The sequence below is a fragment of the Anolis sagrei genome, chromosome 4 (genome assembly GCF_037176765.1).
Source record: "Anolis sagrei isolate rAnoSag1 chromosome 4, rAnoSag1.mat, whole genome shotgun sequence".
NCBI lineage: Eukaryota > Metazoa > Chordata > Lepidosauria > Squamata > Dactyloidae > Anolis > Anolis sagrei.
Window position 1 is genome coordinate 60,520,901 of NC_090024.1, and position 18,501 is coordinate 60,539,401.

Consider the following 18,501-nt stretch of genomic DNA (forward strand, 5'->3'; position numbering starts at 1 on the left):
ATTGAAGTCTTATTGTGGATGGATGGACTCTCTGCCTACCTAGGAAGAATTTCAGTTTGTTCTACATGAAAAATCACCTAACCCTACCTCAGCTGGTATAAATGTTCATACTGTCTTTATAAGTTCTTTTCCGTGTTCTCTCTATTTCTTGCTCTTGGTATGCTGCCTCACTAAACTCTGATGAACTTATCTTCCTAAAGATTGCCACTCCCCAACACGGAGACTTTTAATCCATCTGAGTTAGTTAGAATCTCATAGTGGTTCTGAATAATTTGAATTGGTTACTAATTTTTTCCTAAATTTGATTCAGATGTTTTTAACTAGTGCTTCCAAAGATTAACTGGGTTACATGATTGCAGCTTTGAAGATATCTGGCAACACCTATGTGGGGAAAGAGTGAATTATCAGCTGGTACTTGAAGAAGCTGGCTGAGTTCTGAAGAACCAGGCCAAGAGCATCAAAGGGAAGCTCTGCTATCTACAATCAGTGAGATCATAGGGGTTCTTGTAGGTGGACCGGGCTGTGGTGCATTAAATCACTACTAACTGAGAGGTCATGAGTTCGAAGCCCAGGTCGGAGTAAGCTCCCAATCATCAATAGACTAGCTTGCTGTTGACCAATGCTATGCAGCCTGAAAGACAGTTGCATTTGCCAAGTAGGAAATTTATTCAGGGAGGCTAATTTAACTAATTTACGACACCATAAAACCTTCCAGCAGCATGCAAAAGAATGAGGAAGTACTCCATCAAAGGACCTGGTGTCATAAGTGGACAGTGAAGCCGCAGGTCCCACTGTGGCTGGAACCGAGCATATCCTCATGAAGCCGGAAAAGCTGAAATGTTAAATTGTCTATATATGTTGTATGCCTAAATGGCATTGAATGTTTGACATGTATATGTGCATTGCAATCTGTCCTGAGTCCCCTGCGGGGTGAGAAGAGCGGAATATAAATACTGCAAATAAATAAATAAATAATTCAAGCTGTGGATTCCAGATAAGTTTCAAGTCAAGTTTGTTCCAAAGGTTCATCTTGTTGGCACTTCTCCAGTCTAGAAATGCCAATGGAACCAAGGTGTATCTTGTTATATCATAGTCATTAGCTGCTAGGCTTCTTTGACTAGTGCAATTCACTGAAAGCCAAGTTCACTACACAGGAGAGGAAGTCTAAATTTTCATGTTCCTGAAGCTGCATTTGGCCATACTTCTACAGTTCCTCAGTAGAAGCTTTCCACAAGGCTATTCCATTTTGCTTGGGTGTTCATGTTTCGTAATTTCCCTACGGCTTTGGTTGACCTTTGACTTATGACAATTTGACATTGACCTCAACTGACTTTCTCTTGTGTCACTTCCCAGAACTTGAACTTGTGTCCAATCATGTAGAAACTAATCTGGTTGGGAGTGACATCTGGGCAATCTTATTTTACAGAAAAGTAAAATGTTTTATAATTTCACATATTTGTCACAGGAACATTTAGGGGTGAATATATTACACCTATATTAAAATCACTCCACTAATTGCCAATTAGTTTCCAGGCAAAATAAAAGTGTTGGTTTTGACTTTTAAAGCCCTACATGGTTTGAGCCTTCTCCCATGTAACTCACCTTGTACACTTACATCCTTTGGGAGACATTACTTCATTTTACCAGCTAGAATCCTATTGGTGATTGTCCCTTAGAAAACCTTTTCATCAGCTGTCCCTAGATCTTGGAACAACCTGCCAGAAGAGATCTGACAGCTAAATGAGCAGTTGAAATTTTACGACAAAGTTGAAGATCTAGTATGGCAAGTCAATTTTACCAAGTCCATTTTAAATTATGAATTTCAAATGTACATTTTGTTAGTATTGTGTATTAATCTTTGTTCTACATATTTTAATATATGTATTTTAGTGTGATTGTGTTTAAATTGTGTTTAAACTGTGTTGGACCCTGCCTCTAGCAGTGAGGAGAGATGGGAAACAAATTGTTGTTGTTACTATTATTATTCCACTTGGGAATTTCATGGAAATTTGTTTTTACATTGTTTAGCTACTTTATTAAATCTTTCATATGTTCCCCTTTAAACTTATTAAAATGGCCTTAGGAACTTAGGAACTTCTGTGTAAAAATGTGGAATAGAAATGGAATATCAAACAAAACATCACCACTTCAACATTACAATTATTTTTAAGTCTAGGGACTAATGAACAGATTACTAACTGGAGCGACATACAGGGAACATACCACCCCTCTGTTATGTCAGCTCCACTGGCTGCCAGTCCACTTCCGAACACAATTCAAAGTGCTGGTCTCGGCCTGTAAAGCCCTATACGGTTCCGGCCCAGTTTACCTGTCTGAATGTATCTCCCTCTACGTCCCGCCTTGGAATTTAACATCGTCCGGGGAGGCCCTGCTCTCAGTCCTGCCCTCTTTGCAAGCACAATTGGCAGGGACAAGTGACAGGGCCTTCTCAGTGGTGACTCCCCACCTGTGGAATGCTCTCCCTAGCGAAATTAGGTCAGATCCGTCCCTCCTCTCTTTTAGAAAGAAGCTTAAAACATGGTTTTGAGACCAGGCCTTTGGACAGTAGATTTGGCAGTACTCACATTGCTTAAACTCTGACAATGACAGACTTGAACTGAGTCGTTGGTTGCTAAATTAAATTTGGACTCGGCTATATGATGAATAATAATGTTTTAACGTATTTTACTCCAATGTATTTTAATGTATTTTAAGCTAATGCTTTTTCTCTTGTATAATATTGTTGTAATGTGTTGTATGTTGTTGGCATCGAATTGATGCAATTGCAAGCCGCCCTGAGTCCCCCTTTGGGGACTGAGAAGGACGGGGTAGAAAGGTTGAAAATAAATAAATAAATAAATAAATAAATAAATAAATAGGAGGAGTAGCCCTCGCAACACACTCTTATTTTGGCCCACCATGTTCATTCCTTCAATAGATATGTAGTACATTTTAGCCAGTTTTGTGTTGTCTTGAAATTATGTTACATTTTTATATCATATTTTTGTAGCTTGTCCTTTTTTTTCTGGGAATAGTTTCAAATAGACTTACATTCAGTTGGGACGCAACCAACTTGGTTCATTTTTTACTGTGTGAAAATGATTAGTAACCCAAAGAGAGCAGTAGCCATAGGGGCTTACATTCACTCACCTAAAGATGTATTTTTGAAATGTGATGCCAGAAAACTAACTTTTCCAGTAATGAGCTCATAACTGATCTCCTTTAAAAACTCACTGGTAGTAAGCATGCTCTCTGCCAAAGCTCTTGACTGATGTTGACCTAGAAAACAGAAAAGGGATGAAGAAACCACAAGATACTATATTACAAGAACTTTGCCAACCTCATCTTCTTAATGACCTAGGCAATATGAATGGAGTTTTACATTTACAGCATTAAACTATACTGTTAAAGTACGTATGAATGTATTGGAATACCAACTTCATCAAATGTGATAAACTCCATGTTAGGCTATCCTCAAAAATGTGCTTATTTGTTTATCCATAATTTCTACATATTCAAGAAATTTGATGATCCCAGTGGTAGAGTTGTGCACCCTTTTTCCTATGCAGGAGGTAGCAATGTTGTATGTAAACTGTATTCACCTGATCTATTAACAGCTAATGTTCTGGAACAGAAAAAGATTAGGAATTCCTTTTTTCTCTAGGAATTTGATAGGTTCTCTAGATGATTTAATCATATGCTTCCCTTGGAAGTTACAACAGAATTGCACTGGAGGATCTAGTAAATTGCTAGAGAAGATACCTCTCTAGGAATCTCTAAGTCCTTCAATGCAACTCTATGGCATGCTGGAATTGGAAGTCAAGTAATATAATGGTGTTCGATGAATCTGTGGTTTCAGGTAACTGCAATCTGGGCAGGAATGTGAGTCTTATTGTATGCATTGCCATGTAAGATTTCAACTGTAAAATTATTCCTAATTTCCTGACTTTCCTTCTTTGTTTTGTTCACTTTTACTTACTCTGGAAATATGGAGTACTTTATTGGGGACAGCTATTGTTTCAAGCTAATTTGTGTTCATCCCTTTGGACCAAATTTTTCCTTTACATGACATCTTTTATCCAGAAAAGCATTTCCAGGCCAACCTGACCATGGGTAACAGCAGGCAAATAATGCTAAATTGATGTGGAAATGCACTCTTATATTTCTCTTTCTAGTCCAAATGAAATGGTAAGACTTGCTCATGGAATAAATAGTTAATTCATGTTAACATCGTGAGTCATTATCCATTGGAACATACAGTGCTGTCTTTGCAAACATTCAGACTCTCCCACATAGTATTAAAAGAACTATAAAAGCAAAACTGAAAACAGAAAACAACTCATTTTTAATCATCTACTATGCTTCTGCTGTAGGTTGGGTTTAAAAGAACACACAATTTACAGGTCAAGTCTACATCTATGCATTCAAAGATATCCTCAATTGAACTCACTAGGATTACAAAGCCTAGATACTGGATTGTAGTCTGAGGCCCCTTCCACACAGATGAATAAAATCCCACATTTTCTGCTTTGAACAGGAATATATGGCAGTGTGGACCGAGATAACCCAGTTCAAAGCAAACATTGTGGGATTTTCTGCCTTGATATTCTGTGTTATATGGCTGTGTGGAAGGGCCGTTAGGGTCACACAATGCTTTTAACACTTGAAGCTGAATTCCACAAATATATATTCCACCAATTGTCTGGTGAAAAGTGTAAATATTTTACAAATCCCAGAAGTCAAGGTAGTTAGAAGTGCTTTAATTGTGAAGTACTGTTGCATGTTCATTCTGGGGTAGATGAAAATACTGGCTCTGCTCTTAAGGCTTAGGTCTACTGACAAGAGCCCTGCTATTGGCAAGGGAAAGTACTAATAACTAATATGCCTCATAACTTTGTCAACAACTGCTAATACCATGAATGTTCTCCAAGAAATGGTCTGAAACATCAAATTTTAGTACCCCTTTTCACAACTGAATACAAGATAAATTGTATTACCCGTACTAAGTTCTTACCATTCTATGGAAAGAAGATACTCACCTAAAACTACTACGCAGAATTCATTCCCCCGGATCTTTGAGGTGCAGATTGCAACCACATAATCTGGCAATCTTTGCTGGCACTTCATTTCACTCAGTGATCTCAGTGTTTCTGAGATGCCTTCGGCCAGGGAATTTTGGGAGACTACCACATGCACCATGTCCTGAGAGACGCTGGCAATTAACCTAGCAAGCCATGGGAGCTGAGTTGGTGACAAGGAGAAGCACTGAGCATTCATTTGTAAAGACTGCTCTCTTAAAGTAAATTCCTGCATCGCTTTCAGCATTATCTGTTCAAATTCTTCCCTGAGAGGTATCTTATCGGGACCTGAAATATTTGTTAAAGAAAGAATCAAAACACAGAATCAGGATGATTCATTCTATTACCAGGCAAGAATGTTGTCAAACTGCAGAACTCAGAAAATCTTTGTCACAGGAAGACTCTCCAGTTCATTGCATCTGGAGCCTTTTCTCCTTTTCTGCAAGTACTTTTTGCATTGTGCTCTCACTCTGCAAGTGGCATGCAAGAATTTGGATTGCATGGCTATCTGATGACTGAGTGAAGGACTACTTGGTGGGTGTCTGGAACCACTCACTTCTAACAATTGTACAACAGACTACTTTTACAAACAAAGTGGAGAGAAATCAAATAAGAAACTGGCAATTGTACCATCGGCTAAAAGCACAGGCAGGCAACTGAAATAAGAAACTGGACTGGTCACAATACATTGTGATATACTGATAACAATGGAGAAGGGAGGAGGATGTGATGGCAGCAGCAACAGTACAAATCTATCCATATGAACTATACCTACCTACATATTTTATATCTTAGATTTCTCTTAATATGGAACCCAATATTGCAAACAACATACACATCAACGTGAAAGGAAAAATATGTCAGAAAGCAACATGTGTTTTCTGTAGCAAATATTTAGCTCCGATGAAAGCATTAATTGGACCTCATCACACAGAAGGTGTTCTCCATTTCTACATGCTTCAAATACGAAATTGCACAGATTCCATGGGTTGCTAATGGGATTTCATCTCTGCAACATGTAGAAACGAGTGATCGCAGCTCCCTCTATGAACCGGCGTGAACTTTAAGATCTTCCAGGGAGACCCTCCTTTCACAAGTACAGTTGGTGGGGATGAGAGAGAGGGCCTTCTTGGTGGTGGCCCCCCACCTCTGGAATGCCCTTCCTAGAGAAATAAGATAGGCTCCATCCCTCCCCTCCTTTCATAAGAGCTTGAAGACCTGGTGGTTTAAACAAGCCTTTGAGAATGACTAGTATATCTCATATTGCTGAATATGGCCGATTGGGCCCCAGAAATAAACAGCCATAGACTATACCTAATATTGTTGTTGCCTGCTATAGCATTCCACCAAATTTCCCGGGCCCTCTAGAAACAGGCAGGATTATTTTAAATATAATGTGCTTATTTTTATGCTTATATTGCTTTGTCAATTTTATGTTTATGTTAATTACTCTGTATGTATTGATGATGTTACTTGGAAACTGCTCTGAGTCCCCTCGGGGAGATAGAGTGGGATATAAATAAAGTTTTGTTGTTGTTATGAGTTTGAAAAATAGGTTGAAATTGACGTCACTCATTTCCCTGTGCGTAGAAACGGTTAGAAAATGCTTTTTGTGTGTGTGAGTGTGTGTGTAGGATGTGAAATTGTGTATTTGCCCAATTTCAGTTTGTTTTGTAGTTTCACAGTGGGGATACATGGGAGCAGTCATTTTATGCCCCTCAATGTTTCTTCCTCCATCATTACTTCTTGGACACAGAAATGAACTGGCAAATAATTCTATCTCCCTCCCCCCCCCCCTTTTTTTTAAATGTTGTAAGTGCAATCTTGAAGCACTGAATTCGGTCTTATTGATAATCTCCTGCTTTGAAAGCTCTGTGGCAGTTACACAATTTTTTAATGAATGGAAAAAATCCTGTGATGTGCGCATTTGTGGATGACAGAATGGAAGGAGACAACAGTATCCTGTGTGATGAGGAATGAAGTCCATGGTGTAACTAGAAATAGCGGAAGTGCATCCTGTGTGGTTGGGGTGAGCAAATTCTCTATCTTCTTCCAGGTTGGAATGTCACAGAACATGACAGGAAGATGACACTACTTCCCACTCCCCGCTTTGTGTGATGAAGTCCTGAAGGTTTAAGAAACATCACAAGCATTGCACAGCCTCCATCAAATGGGTGCTCTGCAGATGTTGTAGATGACAGCCATTGCCATTATTCTAATTCAACAGATGTGGTGGCCGTGGAGTTGGGACGGATCCATTACAGCCTCCAGGTACACATGATATCTATAAACATGGCCATGCTTTCAGCTGTGTTTGTGAGATATGACTGAATAGGGATTTTGCCTTGGGTTTTTTTGTATTATTTTTTTTCCTTCTCGCTAAACAGTTCTATGGCAGAATGTAATAGAATTGCGTAACATTTCAATTATTTTTAGACAAACTGAACAGTATTATTCACTGTAAGGAATGACCAGTTCTGACAGTTCTCTATTGCTTACCCAGAATATCACAGCAAGTGTCTCCTGTAACTCAAGTTACAGGAAAAATAAGAACCACAAGAGATTAAGAGTATCACTGGAGTAAGAATTCAAAAGGTTGACAAAGGCTATTCCATCCTTTGCATAGAACTTGATGGGACCACTACATGGTGTTTTGAGAAACCTAAGCATGAGCTTTAACTCTGTCCCACTAATAAGAAAAAGACCAAAATGCTCTTAACTGAACGAATCATGTCATGTTTGTATGAAGACAGCTTTTCTGCAGGGACCTGAAAGCTCTTACTAGAACAAAATATTATTTTGTCTGTAATGCCAAAAAACATTTTCCCCCATTTTATTCCGCCGACATAACTGAAACAGGAGATAATTGTAAGGTTCACACACAAAGCAGATTAGAGTCTGCAAAAGGACTTATTATCAATCCACAGAAAGCATCTGTGCTACATATTGATTGCAACCAAGAAGCGTGGGACAGAGGAACAGAAAGTACCTAAATAAGACCAAGGATGACGCTTGCTGTCAGATTTTGAGAATACCCAATGAGTTGGAAATGCAACTGGAATAACAGACAGAGACATCCACAGTCATTTGAAGCAACTAACAGACAGCTATAGATCATTAGTGAATAGAAGTACTCAATTGGAAAATACACACAACACAGAAAATGCATGGAACCATGTTCTGAAATATGTTTCTTCATTCCTGGATGACATAAAATCTTTGGAGATGCAATTTTGAGCAAGGAAGCAGCATTTTTCTAGATAAGCATATGAAACCCCATAAGAGGAAAATTATCTCAGGATGTGATTTTTATCAGAAAAACGCTCACATACACACCTCTCTTTTAGAAGGTACTAGAATGGGAGATAAGCATTGTCCAGGAATAATACATTTTAATAACCTTCACCTACAATCTACAACCAATTCTATATGGCAAATGACTACTTCCTTGAAGATCATAAAGAGATCATATGCTTCTCTCTTTTATCTTGTCTGAGTTTTTAATTAGTCTTAATTAGTTTGTTTTTTAATAATTACATGCAGCCCACCCATTGTTTCTGTGCCTGTGTCTATTGTAATTCTTATATTGTTATGTATTCATATGTTTTATGTAATTATGATGTTGTTTATTGTTTGCGTTTTCAGTTGTGTTTTGGTTTTCTTTATTGTAATTGTTGTTCGGGCCTGGCTCCATGTAAGCCGCTCCGAGTCCCCATTGGGGAGATGGTGGTGGGGTACAAATAAAGTTTATTATCATCATCATCATCATCATCATCATCATCATCATCATCATCTAATTAAGATCTCAGTAGTTTTTTGTATTATAAGGTAGCAGATAAATATACAGATCAGGAGATCTGCATATTTATCTGCTACCTTAAAGGTAAAGGTAAAGGTAGTCCCCTGACATTAAGTCCAGTCATGTCTGACTCTGGGGTGTGGTGCTCATCTCCATTTCTAAGCCGAAGAGCCAGCGTTGTCTGTAGACACCTCCAAGGTCATGTGGCCGGCATGACTGCATGCCTTCCCGCCGGAGCGGTACCTATTGATCTACTCACATTTGCATGTTTTCGAACTGCTAGGTTGGCAGAAGCTAGGGCTGATAGCGGAAGCTCACGCCGCTCCCCGGAATCGAACCTGCGACCTTTCGATCAACAAGCTCAGCAGCTCAGTGCTTTAACCCACTGCGCCACCGGGGGCTCCATATCTGCTACCTTACAATACTGTAATTATTCCTTTTGATGTAATAATAATAATAATAATAATAATAATAATAATAATTTATTTATACCCCACCACCATCTCCCAGAGGGACTCAGGGTGGCTCACAAAGCACTCAAAGGTGCAAACACACAAAATACAAAAAGTTTAATGATAATAACATAAAAGCAATTAACAATCAACATAAACATGACAAAGGCACTGCCATATACAATCCAAATTATCTCCTTTGAACTGGCAGCATAGACTCATATAATCCAGTTAAAAGCAATGTGCATCATCTACTTTAATAATCTGGATTATATGGCAGTGTAGAAGGGACCTAAGGTGCAATTTGCATGTCAGGATATGAATGTCATTTCCCCAGTACCAAAGTTATCAACTTCTACCAAAACCAAAATTGTTCTCAAATTTACCCTCACAAGCATCTAGTAATGAAAAGAGAATTATTGGTTTATTGCCTTAAAAAAAGAACAACAAGGAAACACTATTTATATATTTTAAAAATCAATGCACGTGTCACATCTTACCTAGCCGGACAAGATACTGTATTGTTAAAATAATCATGTTCTCCACAGTTAGCAACTGGCTCCCGGCCAATCCAAAGAGATCCAAATCTTTGCTTTCCATCTGAGGAATCTTGTAGCAGTTCACGAGCAAGGGACTTACTACAATGTCTCCAACATTCCCATAGAAATAGGGTAAAGTGCCATAACCTTTTAAAAAAAAAGACAAACTCAAATCAAGCTGATACAAAACAATTCTGCAGTAACTGAAATGTGTTCAAAATATTATTTTACTAAATAGAAGAAGGAATAATAGGCCAGGGATTGACTAGCCATGACCTTGACTAATCCAAGCCATCTCAGAGGTTTGTAGCTAATTGGTTTCTAGAAGGTATTTGCAAAACTGGATGACAAAGGTCTGGACTTTATGCCTTAAAACATGAAGTAGGGAAAAGAATGGAACTGACTAAAAATAGAATCTGCAAGCCAGGTTTTTGCTTGTAATAAATGAACACTAGTCAGGGACATCACCTTGAAGGCGGTGCAAGATATAAGCAACAACTGTTCTCTGATCTTATACCAGGAGAAACCGATGGTGTTGTGTATTTTTAAATGTTTTGGGATTGGATATACATTATATCCAGATGTATGATTCAAGTGTAATTCACACCTGCAATCTAAAGTACTGAGAATGAAGGCTATAAGGACACATAAAATATTATGTAAAATTAGATCTTTCAACATGAAGAGATGTGGTCTGGTAGGAGAAGGTTGCAAGGCAGCCTGAGATCCTTACTCCCACAAAAGTAACACTGGAACAGATTCAATATCTAGCTTTCTCAATATGTGCTTGGTACGCTTACACACTTAACACCACAATTGTATAACATGAAATTAAATGTTTTATGCAAATAAAATATCTTTTTGAAGATACAATTTAATTACTATTTATTTATTATTTAAAACATTTATATTCCGCCCTTCTCACTCTGAAGGGGACTCGGCATATATATGGCAAACATTAAATCCCGGGACAAGAATTCATTATATGCATATATAAACATTAAAAACATTTGTCTCAATATTAAATTACACTATTTAAAACCATCTTGATCAACTGCGTCTAATCTAATTGACCTGGTAAGGTTTCCTATTGCTGCTTTATTGCACTGTCCCAAAAGCTTGGTCCCACAGACAATTTTTTACCATCCTTCTGAAGGACAGGAGGGAGGGGGCCGATCTGATCTAACCAGAAAGGGGATTTCATAGCCAGGGGGCAATCACCAAGAAGGCCCTCTCTCTCATCCCCACCAGTCATGTCTGTGACAATGGTGAGATGGAGAGCAGGGCCTCCTCCTCGGATCTTAATCTCCGTGGTGGTTCATAGGGAGAACGCGTTCGGACAGGTAAATTGGTCCGGGGCTGTTTACCCATTTATCCATTTAGTATATTATTATTTTGGAGTGGGTGGAATTACAAGAAAAAACTTGGCTTGCAGAAACGGTTTCGGTTCAGCTAACCTGTCTGAATGTATCTCCTTCTATGAGCCAGCTAGGAAATTAAGATCTTTTGGGGAGGACCTGCTCTCGGTCTCACCTCCTCTGCAGGTGTGGTTAGTGGGGACAAGAGACAGGACCTTCTCAATGGTGGCCCATCTGCTATGGAACTCCCTCCTGAGTGAAATCAGATCAGATCACAATAATAAAAAGTATAGAGACAATTGTTCTATACTTTTTATTATTGTGCTGAAAATAAATTTTCAGCAAGTGTTGTTTATTATCCAACCAGGTAACAAGCAATTGATTTCTAGTGATAAAATATTGTGCAGAATGTCTCCAAGATACTTCCAAGTTTTGTGTTCAGATTGTATTCTGGTCACTTGTCACCATTCAAGGAACAGCTGATGGAATGAAGAGCTTTCTCAACAACGTTCCAAATTCACTGGGTTTTTGTAGGTTTTTCTGGCAATATGGCCATGTTCTAGAAGCATTCTCTCCTGACATTTCACCTGCATCTATGGCAGGCATTCTCAGAGGATAGATGCAGGAGAAACATCAGAAGAGAATGCTTCTAGAACATGGCTATATTGCCCGAAAAACCTACAACAACCCAGTGATTCCGGCCATTAAAACCTTTGACAATACATTGTCCCAAACTCATTTTAAACATGTGAGGAAAGGCTAAAATATGGAGGATTCGGGACCTGAATTTGCTAAACAAAACACAAATAACCCAGTTGTGGATTATTTTATTTCACACCCTGAACTTACCTATCAGAATCACTGGTCTGACTCCTGAGTTATTCAGCAGATTTTCAGGAACTATTACAGTCTCCCCTGCAGGGATGGGCTGAGGCTGTAAAATTCCAGTTAACATTGGTTGGGGAACTGGGACTGACAAAAGAGGCTCTATAAAAAATACAGAGAAAGAAAAAAATCCCATTACTAAAGGGCTCATACTGTGATTTGGCCTTATGAACAATTAAGGAGAAAGAAACCTCCACCCAGCCCTCCTGATAATCAAACACAATAAAATTCAAAACACATCCGCATTTCCCTTCAAAGCTATAATGGATTTCAAGAAGAAGAAAAAAACCTTCCATAACTCCACCCCATAAAGTTTTAAAAAGAGCTTCTCTTATTGTTTGCCGTTCCAAGAAGGAAAGAGGAATTAAAAAAGAAACAGGTGGTTATGTAACACAGCACAAGCCCAGATGTTGGGCTAGAGGTGTTCACAGGGGCCAACTTTTAATGCTATGGGAGTCCACACTAATCTGTCACCCATGGCATGACGAAGACACAGCTGCAGTTTCAAAGCTCAGCTGAAAATACACTCAAATTTCATAAAGTTCTGAATTCAGAACTGTAAATTTAAAAATAGTAGTTCTGCAGTAAAGAGGTGTCCAAATGTTTCCTAAGAGCAAGATAGAATTTTTATCTTACACCTGACCTCAGGAGCCCCCGATGGTGCAATGGGTTAAACCCTTGTGCCAGAAAGATTGAAGACTGACAGGTCACAGGTTCGAATCTGGGGAGAGCGCGGATGAGCTCCCTCTGTCAGCTCTGGCTCACCATGCAGGGACATGAGAGAAGCCTCTCACAAGGATGGTAAAATATCAAAACATCCAGGCATCCCCTGGGCAATGTCCTTGCAGACGGCCAATTCTCTCACACCAGAAGCAACTTGCAGTTTCTCAAGTTGCTCCTGACACACACACACACACACCTAACTTCGAAATTTAATCCATGAAACCCCAAAATATAGAAATAGTTGCAGAATTGCTGGAGTTACAATACATACATCATACATACACCTTTACAATGTTTTCATTTCAAATCTACCAGAAAAAAGAATGCGTCTTTTGTTTTAATTTTTAATATCTTCTCATCTAGAAAACGGCTCTCTATTAAGAATACACTTCAAAACAATCCAATTGAAGTGAAAAAGTACACCTGGAAACCACAAGATGCTTTCTCATATTTTATACAAAAATAAAATAAAATCCTGTGTGCTGTCTTAAAAGATAGATGTCAACATTTATATGGAATTTTATCCTCCAAGAGATTTTATGTGTTGCATTCTAAACTTTCCAAATGTTTTAACTATAGCTTGGAATCCATTAGGATTTTGGCTGTAATTTCCAGAAATCTCTCAGCCACCACAGTGCAGTAAAGTTGGAGGAAGAACATATAGTTTAAAAATAGTGCCTGTTTATGACCAAAGGATGTGGAGTCACTACTATGGGATGGGTAGGAGAATGGAATTGCATATTCAGACACAATGACTGTGTAGTTGTAAGGAAATATTGCATTTGTTTATGTATAGATGGTTATTTTTTTTGAATAAATATGCCAAATTAAAAACAAAGAAGAATTTTGTGAAAAATAGTGCCTATGAAACCAACAGAAACCACGAGGGTTTGAACTTTGTCACAATGTTTTCGAATAAGATCTTCCATGTTGTGGAGAAAGGGAGATGCTGACCTAGGTTGCTTTCATACTACACAATTATAGCACTTTGATACCACTTTAACTGTCATGGCTTCATGGCATCCTGGAATTTGCATTTTGTAGATGCACTAGCAATGGTTCTCAACCTGTGGGTCCCTAGATGTTTTGGCCTTCAACTCCCAGAAATCCTAACAGCTGGTAAACTGGCTGGGATTTCTGGGAGTTGTAGGCCAAAACACCTGGGCACCCACAGGCTGAGAACTACTGCACTAGAGGCAGCTGGTAGAGAATTTGAAATGCCTTACAAAACCACAAATTCCAGGATCCGTGGATGGAACCATGACAAAATATCAGTATGCTGTTAACTGTGCAGTGTGAAAAAGATATGGACAGATCTTGTAACTGATGAAACTTACTTCTTCAACAGAAAGGTTTGATAACACTCTGAGCCAAGTTTACATGAGATGCAAATCACTGTGGTATAGTGGTCAATGTCACCCTAAGTTCCAGGCTGAAGTTCCAGGCTGACCAAAGGCCTGTTTACTATTACATACTCACAACTTCTGCTGTGAGTAGAAAACTAGGGGAGAACTGTATATGTCATCTTAAGTTCTTCAAAAGACAAGTAGGACACCACTGTAATCAATCCATAATAAGAGTCAAAGAAGCAACATTAGGACAGTGTGCTAGCTAAACAAACATAGACTCTTGCCTGCTCTGGGAAGAGGCCGAATTGCAGGAACAGGCACGACTAAGCCAGGAGGAGGGACTGGTGATCCGGGAGACCATCCTCGATGACGTTTCTTTGGAGGCCCAGAACTAGACATGGATGCTAGGTTGACATAAATGAAAGCACATATAAAGAATGAGAAGTACAACAGTTCAGTCTTGCATGGTGCAGATCTCCATCTCTCTCTTTCAAAAGTGTAACCAATCTGCAATTGGATCTTGATGTAAACGATTTCTCCTATTAGGTGTATTCTCTAATTAGACATATTGCATCAACTTTTTATTGCAACAGGAGTGAACAATAACAGCTGCAAGCCAAAAAACTCCATTGAATATGTATGATACAACAGCACAGAGAACCTTAAAGGGATTTGCTTTAGTTGGGGATTCTACATAAGGTCTGATGAGCATAGACAATTTTTGTACTCCTCGGGTTGACTCCAAAGTTGCACTTTGTTCTATTCCTCACATGCTCGATACAAGGGATAAGGAGCCAGTCTTGGAGCTGCTCTGGAAAACTGGAGAAGGAAGAAGAGCCTCCATGGCTAGAGGCTCTTTTCTCCATAGTGTCACTCTTTGTGCAAGGGAAAGCAAGGCAAAGGAATTGGATTCTTCCTCATGTGTTTACTTAACCTAAATAGATAACATCTTGATTGGGGGTGATGTTTAGTACAGTGGTTCTCAACCTATGGGTCCCCAGATGTTTTGGCCTTCAACTCCCAGAAATCCGAACAGTTAGTAAACTGGTTGGGAGTTGTAGGCCAAAACACCTGGAAACCCACAGGTCAAGAACCACTGGTCTTGTAGATACCAACATCACAATTTGGACAATCTGTGATGTTCACTTGTGCACAACATTTATAGCAAACCACAGTTAGTGCATTTAATGCTTTTTGATATCTCTTTAAGTCAGTGGTTCCCAACCTTTGGTCCTCCAGGTGTTTTGGACTTCAACTCCCAGCAATCCCAGCTATCTTAGCAGCTGTTAGGAATTGTGGGAGCTGAAGTCCAAAACACCTGGAGGACCAAAGTTTGGGGATCACTGCTTAACTACTGTGGCTCAGCATCAGGGAATTAGGGGACATGTAGTTTGGTGAGGCACCTGCACTATTTGATAGTGAAGGCTAAAACAGCCTCCACGATTCCACAGAACTAAGCCATGCCATGATGCCAAGCTGCATTAATTCCATAATGCAGATGCACCCAGGGAGATAGAGCGATAAAGCTGGCTGTCCTGGAGGAGATCACCAAAAGGTATATTGATAGATTTTGCACTGAATTAGCTTACTCCAGGAGGAAGGATCCCTCTCCCAACCATCCAGTAAATTAAATATATGATAACCAGTCCAATCACAGAATAGCCCTGAAGATGTTTAGTGATATGAGACATAATATCTGTGTGACCTCTGGAATACCAAAAAAAGGCATATGAACCTGATGTCCAAAAGCTTTGTTCACACCCAGAATTGCTGATTCTAGAGCAAGGTACTACTTTTCATCTCACATAATTTTAACCAGCAATAAGAATTACTATGAATTAGACAACCAGTCCCAATTCTGGCCCCATATTTTGTTGGACAGTCTGAGGATACTAAATATATGCACGAACACTCATCACATCAATCAAGGAAGTAGAGAAAACAACATGGCAAATATACAATAGCATCCTTTTTATCCTTCTACAGATTATCCAATGTTCTCCTGTACCTTAATTCACTGAAAATTCTTATCAGAACATTCAAATGCTGGCCGGAATAATGAGGAAGTAAATAGTGATAAATCTGAAAGATTTTTTTTAGAAAAAGCAATTACCTTGCTCCCCCGCCACACAGCTAGGCCCAGGAGACATTGAATGAGGCACAGGGCGAGCGATTGGAGAGCTCATTGCATTCATCCTTCCTCCACTGTTGTTTCCACTAGCAACATCAGAGGCATGGAGAGGCAGGGGAGCTGAATGCAACAAAACACAGAGTGCCCCTTTAGGTGACTATTGGGAAAGGAACAAATGTGTTGCAGAATCAAATAAGGCAACAATAAGATGATAACTGAGTACCAACCGAACTCCCATATATCTCAACTCTCACCTCTGTTTTTCCTAACCTGAGCTTTAGAAGAAAAGCAGATATATTGTCGAAGGCTTTAATGGTCGGAATCACTGGGTTGTTGAAAAACCTGTTGGAAACTAGGCAAGTGAGGTTTATATCTGGCTACTAGTATTTAAAAACTCTAAAATCAGGAAAGTAAATAAAGAGAAACACTAAAAAGGGGAATCCCAGACAAGAATCAATCAGGGCCAGCTAACACTTCCCAACAAAGGATCTCCCAGGCAGCAACCAGCCAGGCTTTGAAGCTGCAAGGCCATTAAGTGCTAATCAAGGTGGCCATTTGCAACATGTACACTTGCCTCACACAGACAAGAGTCCCTTTTCCCATCCTGGACAATCCACAGACATGTAAACTTCACTTGCCTACTTTCCAACAGACCTCACAACCTCTGAGGACACCTGCCATAGATGTGGGCGAAATGTCAGGAGAGAATGCTTCTGGAACATGGCCATACAGCCTGGAAAACTCACAGCAACCCAATGAAATAAAAACTCAAATATTGTTTCACATACTTGTATGATCATTATGAAATAATACATGGGTATTGTAGGTGGAAGACCTTGTTGACATCAAGTGATAAAGGCAAGATTTTAGATTTATTTCAAACATTGGGGGGAAGAGGTTCGACATTCTTCAAGTTTCCTTACTCCAGAAAAGTGACACAGAACATAATTTTTGCCATGATATTTCATAAATACTTTCACAAATCTGATTAAATTGGCTACTTCCTTACATACCCTGTTAGTCCTTCTGAATTTCTGGGAAGACATTACCTGTTGCAAATGTGTTTCCTACAAGTTGCACAGGCAAAGCAAGTGGTCTCACTACATTCTTATTCCGTGACAAATCTTGAATTCCACTTAAATTAACAGCAGATGAAGATTGTGCTTGATTGAATACTGAGGAATCTGTCAAAGAGATTGTTGTAAATAACTATTAGGCAAAATCTACATTAACTTTGGAATTTTCCTGAGAATTTAACATACATAGTTCTTCCCTTAGAAGCCATTACAAACCTGAGAATCTATCAAAATATCCTCAGCATCATAATGTATAAGGAATTTCACACATTCAAAGCATTTATAAACTGTTACTAAAATTATACGTTTTACAACAAAATCTTTTAAAGCTATTTGCTGACAGAATTTTTTGTATCTTAGGAGACTAGTACTATTTGGAAAACATTGATAAATAAATGTTCTTGCGGAAGAAAGACAGTGTAAAAGCCAAGACAGGAATTTGCAGGTTTCTGATTCTCAGGTTTGTGAATTATTAATTTTTAAATACTAGGCATAAACAGACATATCATTCCCAGAACAAAAATTACAGACATTCTGAAATGAGGTATTTACCCAAAGTGAGGTGCCAAGGCTAGAAGCACGCACATGTATGTCACTGTCTCTATTTTTGTAGCATTGTGTTTTGCAGAATGTCAAAACCAGAGCTTAGTACCTAATATACCACCTAATATAGCCATTGCACTAGCTAACTGTGAAATTCTGGGAGATGGGTCCAAAACTCTCATGCAAAACTTGTATGTAAAGCTCTGCCCCCAGGCAAACAGTGATACAGAAGACGTAATAATGCACTTTATTTATATTCCTCTCTTTCTCCTTGAGGGGACTCAAAGCGAATTACAGTATACACATATATAGGCAAACATTAAATGCCTTTTATGCAGTGAACAATGACATACAATACACAAAGGCAACATTTTCCCTTTCCATCTCCAGCGTCTGGGGGTGATTCTCAACTCTGGCTATGGGGAGGTGCTCTTTCTATCTTTTTTCGTGTCAGGAGTGACTTGAGAAACTGAAAGTCACTTCTGGTGTGAGAGAATTAGCCATCTGTTAAGATGGTGCCAAGGGGATGCCCGGGTGTTTGATGTTTTACCATCCATGTGGGAGGCTT

At 39.1% G+C, this 18,501-nt stretch overlaps 1 protein-coding gene across 2 annotated transcripts in view; it reads right to left on the reverse strand.

The window, feature by feature from the left end:
* GREB1L (GREB1 like retinoic acid receptor coactivator) overlaps positions 1 to 18,501 on the reverse strand; it is a 198,913-nt gene that overhangs the window by 46,971 nt on the left and 133,441 nt on the right. For both annotated transcript variants that reach the window (XM_060775150.2, XM_060775149.2), the window contains exons 8-14: positions 17,364 to 17,498; positions 16,297 to 16,434; positions 14,468 to 14,587; positions 12,076 to 12,213; positions 9,830 to 10,015; positions 5,040 to 5,366; positions 3,151 to 3,279 (exon numbers count right to left, since the gene is read on the reverse strand). In XM_060775150.2, the coding sequence (XP_060631133.2) occupies positions 3,151 to 3,279; positions 5,040 to 5,366; positions 9,830 to 10,015; positions 12,076 to 12,213; positions 14,468 to 14,587; positions 16,297 to 16,434; positions 17,364 to 17,498 (1,173 nt within the window). The remainder of the gene's footprint in view (positions 1 to 3,150; positions 3,280 to 5,039; positions 5,367 to 9,829; positions 10,016 to 12,075; positions 12,214 to 14,467; positions 14,588 to 16,296; positions 16,435 to 17,363; positions 17,499 to 18,501) is intronic.